Source organism: Jaculus jaculus, chromosome 1, assembly GCF_020740685.1.
Source record: "Jaculus jaculus isolate mJacJac1 chromosome 1, mJacJac1.mat.Y.cur, whole genome shotgun sequence".
Taxonomy (NCBI): domain Eukaryota; kingdom Metazoa; phylum Chordata; class Mammalia; order Rodentia; family Dipodidae; genus Jaculus; species Jaculus jaculus.
Window position 1 is genome coordinate 141,118,158 of NC_059102.1, and position 8,520 is coordinate 141,126,677.

Sequence of the window (8,520 nt, forward strand, 5' to 3'; positions counted from 1 at the left end):
GAAGGCCCGGTGTTTAGGTTTGGAGAGTTGAGTCTGTTAAGCATACCTCTGAGGCCTGGGCTCAGGAATTCCTGGCCAAACTTGAGAACAACCCCCACCCCAGTAGCATCTCCAGGTAGTTCAGAGGAGGCCTGAAAATGATTAGACAAAGAACAATCCGCTGCCATTATTTTAATGGATAAAGCACATTTCAACAGAATGGGGCATGTCAGGGATTGCCTGAACCACAGGAATGTATAAGACACCAAAGTGGTGGTGCGCGCCTTTAATCCCAGCACTCGGAAGGCAGAGGTAGGAGGATCACCGTGAGTTCAAGGCCACCCTGAGATTACCTACATAGTGAATTCCAGGTCAGCCTGGGCTAGAGTGAGACCCTACCTCAAAACAAAAACAAAAAGACAACAAATTTGTGTCCTGGAAAGCAGGGGCCTCTCTCCTCAGCTCAGCTTATCTCTTTTGTCTATTTTCAGAATACACTAGACCTGGAGGATACTGGTGAGGCCACCCAAGGCAGTGTCAACACCCTGCCGGACGTGTCTGTGGTAAGGCCCTGGCAGCCCTTGAGCTGTGTGCTGGCCTCCTGCTCTGCTCCTCTTGGGGACAGGCACAGGGAGAAGACACAGGGTGGGATTGAGAGTGGGAGCCCCTGACCTAGCTTGCAGGCCTGCCACCTCCAGCAGGCGCCAGGCCCATTTACTACTCGGGATGGTTTGAAGGGCTGCCAGGCCAGCTGGCACAGCCGGCTTGCTGAAGGGGCCCTTACTTCTGAGGTGTCACCTGAACATTCCCATAGCAAGTACGGGTGCCTGAAATTGGGGCCGGAGTCCTCACGCCTAGGTGGACAGAGGCTACGTGGTCCATACTCTGGGATTCTGACCCACATGGCTGTGAAATGGTAATGATTGCCTGGGTTCCAGTCTCACCTCTCTGCTGCCTGTGTGGCTCTCTACCTGTGTTCTCCTATCTGTAACACGGAGGTGATAATAATGTACTTATCTCATTAATCGGTGTGGGGGGGGAGGGACTGTGGGCAAGTTCATTGTTGAAGTAAAGGTCTTCTGGGACATGCAAGGAATGTCAGATCTACCCAAGGACATTGACCTATCCAGAGGCCTGGTAACTGTGGCTGTGAACCTGCTGCATCTCAGGCATTTTGCTGACACTGTGCACAGGGTGCCTCACATCCCTGTCTATTTGCCTGTAGGAGTACTGTGCCCTGTCCGGGGTCCCCAGCCCTGCAGCCCCCAAGCGCCTCCTTTTTCCATCCATCTCTCTTCCTCCAACTCCATCACACCTCCCATCTTTAGTAACCACGATCATCCCCTGCAGAGAAATGCTTAGTGTTGCCATCTTTTCCTCCTGCCTCTAATTAAGTCTTGCTACCCGTAACGAGCCCCAGCTAATGCCAGGAACTTCAATTCCCAAAGGTACCGAGTCAGTCCCTAGAGACGTCTGCCAAGATCCCAGCGCTCCTCAGCTGCTGAGATGTAGGGAGCAGTTTTCCACCGGGCACTGCATTATTCAGAACAGGAGCTGATGAGCAGAGACCCATTTCTAGCCTAGCATTGCTCCAGCCGCTATGGGCTCTGACTTCTACTCCTGTTGGGTCTTTTGGCAGGATGACATCAAATCCCCCTCTGAAGGGCTTCCTGGTGTCCAGCCACCACCTCCCCCACCACCTCTGGTCCAAGGCCATGACCACCTGCTTGGCAAGTCACAGAAACCAGGGAAGGAGGACCCTCTGCCTCCCTCCTCTGCATCCTCCCACTCGGGCATCACCTTCTCAGCACCACGGAACCGCAGCCCGCCACTGGGCACTGCACCTACCCCAGGGGGCTCCTCGGCACAAGACTCGCCCTCCTCTCCTATCTATGCCTCTGTCTCCCCTGCCAATCCTGTCTCTAGAAGGCCACTGGATGCCCACCTGGCTTTGGTCAACCAGCACCCCATCGGCCCCTTCCCTAGGGTCCAGTCCCCTCCGCACCTGAAGAGCCCATCTGTAGAGTCTTCAGCGACTGGGGGCTGCCTTCCGTCACCATCACCTTCTGAGCACCCAGACCCCACGGGTGCAAACCAGCACTTCGTCCTGGTGGAGGTCCACCGGCCCGACAGCGAGCCTGATGTGAATGAAGTGCGGGCCCTGCCCCAGACACGCAGTGAGTACAGCTGCTTGGCGACCCAGGAGTCTGGAGTCCTTTGTATGTGTCCCTCCACTGCTGCAGTGAGGGGTGGGACGGGTACTGCTGTAGTCCCCAGGGTGCTCCTTGTTCATCTCTGCCAGGCCCGAAGGCCACTTTCTCATCTGTACCCTGGCTCAGGGCCAGCACGAAGGTGACCTAGAACCCAAGATTTGAGCGTGAATCCCACTTCTACAACCGAACAGCCATGTGACCTCTCACCTGTCTGACTATTCTAAACCTTGCCTTAATGCCGAGTGGATAAGGACAGTCCCAGCAGATGGCTGTTAAGTTGGGGTATGCCTGAGCTTCCCCAGTGCAGGCCCTGTATCCATCTCTCAGCCTCCCCAGGAAGACTGAGCCGGCGCTATCCCTGGCCCTTAGCCTGTCACAGAGAAGGCACTGGGGTCCAAGGGCAGGTTCATGGACCTCTGACCATGTCCATGTCCTGATCTCAGAGTCCCAAGGCTGAGGCTTCTAGTTTTCCAACTGAGTGGTCTTGCTGTAGAGAGATGGGGACAGTTGCCTGGGTTCTACTGCCATCTCGTGGCTAAAGTGACACCTGATGCTCACTGTGGCTGGGAAAGGGGGGGGGAGGAGCCCATTCCGCCCCTTCTCTCAAACTGGCTTTGTGTGTATAGACGACCAAGTGCCCCCGCCCCTCAGGGAGGCTCTGGGGGAGAGCAGGTGGGTGTGACTAGAGAAAGCCATGCCGCCAGCAAGCATATCCCTGGGCCACACACAGGATGGTGAGAGCCACATTCTGCTGGTATCTAGAGGCCTCTGCCTTGTTGACTCACTGATGACTGCTGCCCACCAACGCAGGGGTTCTGTCACTGTCCCCACTTCAGTGAGAACTGAGACGGTGTGCAGCTGGAGTCCAGCAGCCAAGTGCAGCCTGCCATTTGCACTATTGCACCCGCACAATGGTCTCCACGATGACCCTGGGTGCACATCACCCCTCCTCTGTTAGAAGACACTGGGAGGCTCAGAGAAACTACATCACATACTCGGGCTTGCACAGCTGGCTGGCGGACATCGGCCCCCATCAGCTAGTCTCCCCAGCTGCACGCCACGAGAAGCAGCTTTGTCACTGCAGAACAAGAGCATGTGTGCTCACCAGTCAGCACAGGCCCACGGCGGTCAGGGGGAGAGGCCAGGACAGGACAATGTACTGCCCATGTTTTTTTGGGGGAAACTAGAAGTTTTTTAAAAGTGAAATCTCCTAATTTGGATAGTCACTAAAAATTGACAGCATCCTGTGGATTTAAACAATAGAAGTAAATGGCATTGGACTAGGCTGCTGACGTCCACTTTCATCTTTGTGCCAGTGGCTAGGGACTGGGGGTCCTACAGAAGTCCTGACCTTTGGGCCAGGCCTTGCTTTTCAAGAAGTGGAGAGGAACTGTAGAGATGGCTTAGTGATTAAGGCACTTTCCTGCCAAGCCTAAGGACCCAGGTTCAGTTCCCTAGTACCCACATAAAGCCAGTTGCACAAGGTGGTACATATGTCTGGAATTTGTTTGCAGTGGCTGGAGGCCCTGGTGTACCCATTCTTTCAATGCCGTCCATCTATCAATATTTCAAATAAAATATAAAAAAAATTTAAAAAAAAGTTGAGAGGATGCCAGGAGTGTTCCTGCCCCCTGGCCCTCCCTTCATCTCTCCAGCTTTTCTTCTTATTTTAAGTTAGAGAGGCGCGGTGAGAATGGTGCGCCACAGCCTCAGCCACTGCATTCGAACTCCAGATGCTTGCCCTAGTGGGCATGTGCAACCTTGCCCTTGCCTCGTCTTAGTGCATCTGGCTTATATGGGATCTGGAAAGTGGAACATGGGTCCTTAGGCTTCGCAGGCAAACTCATTAACTGCTAAGCCATCCCTCCTGCCCCATCCCTCCATCTTTGCATGGAAAATTCCCCTATCTGCCCAGTCCCAGCTCCAGCTCCATCACCACCCCCAGGAAGCCTTCCTTAACTGCTGCTGTCTTCCTACCCACCCCCAGCAGCCTCCACACTCTCCCAGCTCTCAGACAGTGGGCAGACCCTAAGCGAGGACAGTGGCGTAGATGCCGGGGAGACTGAGGCCAATGCCCCAGGCCGAAGCAGACAGACAACCTCCACCAAGAACAAGAGTGGCAAGGAGCTGCCTCGGACAGAGAGGACAACAGAGGGCGCCAACAAACCGGTGTGCAATAGGGACTGGAGGGGTGCCCAGGATTAAGGGTGGGGGGGTTGGAAGTCTTGGGACCAGTTGATGCTCAGCAAATGACCCCTGAGGGTGCTGAGACCCACATCACTGGAAGGAGTTGTCTAGAAGGGTCACCATACTAGGAATCTGGAATCCCATCTTTCCCTGATCTTGGTGACAAATGCTGACAGCTGCTCTTGGGGCTCTTGAGGTCCCCCTCTGCTCTGGTGTGGCATGATGGCTCAGGCAAGGACTTGAATGTCTGCTACATCAGCTAGACAGAGACTCAGGTGTTCTTAAAGAGCCGAGGGTACAAGGTGATTAGCTTACGCCTGTCACACTTGAGGCTCCAACACAGCTTGGAGTCTGGGCCTCAGTCAACCAGAGGAGTGTCACCCTTTGAGAAGGCTCAGGGCCACTTTCCTCTCACCTGCAGCCTGGCCTCCTGGAGCCTACATCCACCCTGGTCCGCGTGAGGAAAAGTGCAGCCACCCTGGGCATCGCCATCGAGGGTGGTGCTAACACACGCCAGCCCCTCCCCAGGATCGTCACAATTCAGGTAGATCCCCAGGGTTCTCCTTGTTCATCTCTGCCAGCCCCGAAGGCCCCTTTCTCATTATCATCGAAGCTTGCCTTCCCAGAGGTGACACAGCACCCCAAGGTAGATCTGGTGCTAGTCCCTTCCCTCTCTTGACATGGCAGTCTCCTTGGCATATTGAGCTGACTGGGTAGATGAGCAAGATCATGTCTCCCCACTCCTTCTTGCCCCTCAGGATAGGGAGTGTCCCCCCCCCTTTGCTCTGCAGACCCTCCCTGCCAGGACTGTGAACTCCTGGTTGGCAACATCTGGTTGCCCACTGAGTGGTCCAAGCCAGGTACCCACATGATCCCTACCTATGTCTCACTTCACAGCGAGGGGGCTCAGCCCACAACTGTGGACAGCTGAAGGTGGGCCATGTGATCCTGGAGGTGAATGGCCTGACGCTTCGGGGCAAGGAGCATCGCGAGGCTGCCCGCATCATTGCAGAGGCTTTCAAGACCAAGGACCGGGACTACATCGACTTTCTGGTCACTGAGTTCAACGTGATGCTCTAGGAGCCAGGCCCAGGGGGCCTCCCACCACTGCCCAGTCCCTGGTCATCTACCCTCCCCCAGGTTCCTCAAGGGGTCAGGGCGACAGGCCAGGTCACAGGCAGCCTCCCCCAATACACACAAATTCCATGCAGACCCACTGGACCAGACTGGGAGAAGACAGCTAAGCAAGGCAAGCAGAAGTCCAAACCTGTGTGCCAGTACACAGTAGGTGCTCAATACAAGTAGGTTATAGGAAGGGCAGGCACCTGCCTCTCTGTGTTGGGTAGGGGCTTACTGCTGCCACCTCTACCCCAGGTGCCTGGGTCTTTGTTGTGAAGTGACAGCAGAGCTCAGAGACATGGCTTCGTGCCAGGGGGCATCTTGCAGGACCTTCAGTGCCACAAACAAGCATCGAGCACACCCATTTTTACCCCCTTCCTCCTGGCTCTGCGTCCCCATGGTATTTATTTATTTCCCTCCCTGGACTCCAGGAACCAAGGCCCCAGCTTCCCTCCTGAACCCCAGCCTATTCCAGAGGCCTTGCAGGCGACCAGCAATGTCAGTGTATTTATATACAGAGCTTATGACTTTAATTTTTCAATAAAGAAATCTGAACAACGTTGGAGGTCAGTTTGCTATGCAGTCACCTTGTGGGCTGGAGTTTAGATTACTTGATGTGTGGTGTGGGCAGATGGGGGTACCCAGAGCATCACACACCAGCATCTAAACCTTGCACCTGGTAGCTCAGTTGGGGATACACAAGGGTGAGATGTCTGCACCCCATCTTTATCTTGGAGCACCTTACTTAATGGTGTGAGGGCAAGCAGATAACATTACAAAACCAAAATACACCAGTATGTTGTGGAGCAAAATGTCTGATTGGCAGAAATGTTTAAAAACAGACCGGGCACTGGGGAGAAGGCTCCGTGGATAAAACACATGGTGGCGGGGCGTGGTGGCGCACGCCTTTAATCTCAGCACCTGGGAGGCAGAAGTAGGAGGATCGCCGTGAGTTGGAGGCCAGCCTGGGACTACACAGACCCCATCTCAAAAACAAACAACAATAATAATAACCCATATGGTGTGTAGGTGAGGATCAGTGTTCAGATACCATTCACCCATGTAAATGCTGTATGGGCGTGGTGACCCTCCTGTAAATCCAAGTTTGCAGGAGCTAGAGACAGGATTCCTACCCCAGAGTAAGCTGGCTAGCTAGAAGAGCTGAATCTGCAAGCTCTGGACTAAAGTGAGAGACTACTGATTGAGGAAGATACCAGATGGCAACCTCTGGCCTCCACTCGGACAGGTGCACATGCACACACGTGCAAAGGAATAATTACAGCTGGCTCTCTAGAGTGGGTTCCTAGAAGCTGGCACCTGAGTTTATATGCAAGTGACTCGTTAAGGAAGGACAGGGAGGGGAGGGAGCACAGGACAGCACACTCACCAGAGGGAACCTTCACTTCATCCCACTGGTGTTCTGGGAGTGCACAGATCTAGAGTTGTCTCCACTCAGGGCCAGGGGCTGGACACAACTGCCTGTTACTGTGTAGTCAAGGCAGTGAATTCCCAGACCCTTCCCACCCTGCGTCCTGCCCAGCTGGTCCAGCAGGCACAGGCAGTGAGGGTTGAAAGAGAACACACAGAGAAAGCAGGGCAGGGATGGTGGCAAAACATGAGTCTGTCCTGTGGCCTTAGGGCCATTTCCTCCTGACCGCAGGATGTTTGGTGGAAGACAGGCAAAGAGAGAGAAAGAGAATATGGGCGTGCCAGGGCCTCTAGCCACTGCAAACCAACTCCAGACACGTGCCACCATGTGCATCTGGTTTACATGAGACCTGGAGAATTGAACCTGTGTCCTGAAGCTTCCTAGGCAAGTGCCTTAACTGCTACGCCACCTCTGCAGCCCAAAGAAGACTTTGGAGGAATCCTATTTCACTAACACTGGGAACAGGGCTCTGCTGGAGGTGGGCAAGAGGCAGCATTCAGTGGTCTTATTCATGACACTGCTTTAGGGCTAGGAATGTAATTCAATGGTGGCGTGTTTGCATAGGGTGTGCAAGGCCCTGGGTTCCATGCCCAGCACCACAAAAATGAAAAATCCCCGCTCCTTAGCTGTCTTCCTTTTCTTCCTAGCCTAAGTAGACCACTTGAGACCAAGGCTATGGTTCTCCCAAGGCAGCCAGTACCACCCCTTGAAGGCCCTTCTCACAGGCTGCTCCCCTCCCAGGGGTCTGCTACTATTGTTGGAATGGGGAGCTTCAGGGCTTCTGGCATCAGGCCGAAATTCCCTCCTGCGGGATCATGGCATGTGACATCCCCTGTGCTCAGGATCCTTCAAAATGTGCCTGTGGACTCAATAATAGATGAGCAGATCCCTCCACCTCCACCCATCTGGAGCTCAGGAATTCCACCATAACTGGCACGTATTGAAGCAGTCATGAAAAGGTCCCAAGATGAAAGGGATCCCAGGTAATTTGGGTGGCCCAATGTCATCACAGGGGTCCCTTCTGGAGAGGGCAGAGGGAGAGGAGAGGTTATCAGAAAAGCAGCAGCAGGGGTGGAAAGACATACTTTGATTTTAGGAGAAAATGGAGGAAGAAGCCAGGCAATAGATTCTGTCCTTGGAACCTAGAAGCAATCTGCTCATGACCTGGGTTTAGACCTCTTATCCCTCCGTAAGAGAACATATTTGTGTTGTCCAAAGCCATGAAATAGGGACGTTTGTTTCACAGCAGTTGAAAACAGTGAGGGCTCCATAATTTCCCTTAGCGGAAGAGGGGTGCTGTGCAGGGTGGCAGCTCCAGGCCCCATGTGATCATGTGACCACGAGTGAAGCATGCCTCACCTCTCCCAGGCCCAGAACCTGGTGGGTCTGTTCTGAATATAGAGCTTTGGGCTGTCACTAGCTAGCTGCCCAAGGGAATTTGGGCCAGTCACTGGCCTGCTTTGTGACCTGCAGACAGGCTATGCTGTCCCTGGCCCTAAAACACAGCTCCCCATTTGGTCCAACCCCCTGGACAGAGCCCTCCACACTCAATTCCGCCTGGTAAAAGAGTAAGATAGAATGGGTTTCACATGT

The 8,520-nt window shown here is 54.0% G+C and overlaps 1 protein-coding gene across 7 annotated transcripts in view; it reads left to right on the forward strand.

Annotated features, from left to right (window-relative positions):
- Whrn (whirlin) overlaps nucleotides 1-6,058 on the forward strand; it is a 90,419-nt gene extending 84,361 nt beyond the window's left edge. For 4 of the 7 annotated variants that reach the window (XM_004662732.2, XM_004662733.2, XM_045141511.1 and 1 more), the window contains 5 exons: nucleotides 471-542; nucleotides 1,619-2,156; nucleotides 4,180-4,361; nucleotides 4,801-4,923; nucleotides 5,277-6,058. In XM_004662732.2, the coding sequence (XP_004662789.2) occupies nucleotides 471-542; nucleotides 1,619-2,156; nucleotides 4,180-4,361; nucleotides 4,801-4,923; nucleotides 5,277-5,459 (1,098 nt within the window). In that variant the 3' untranslated portion in view covers nucleotides 5,460-6,058. Of the gene's footprint in view, nucleotides 1-470; nucleotides 543-1,618; nucleotides 2,157-2,318; nucleotides 2,401-4,179; nucleotides 4,362-4,800; nucleotides 4,924-5,276 lie in introns of those variants that run through there. The other 3 variants (XM_045141510.1, XM_004662734.2, XM_045141513.1) reach the window with 2 other exon arrangements.
- The last annotated feature ends 2,462 nt before the right edge of the window (nucleotides 6,059-8,520 follow it).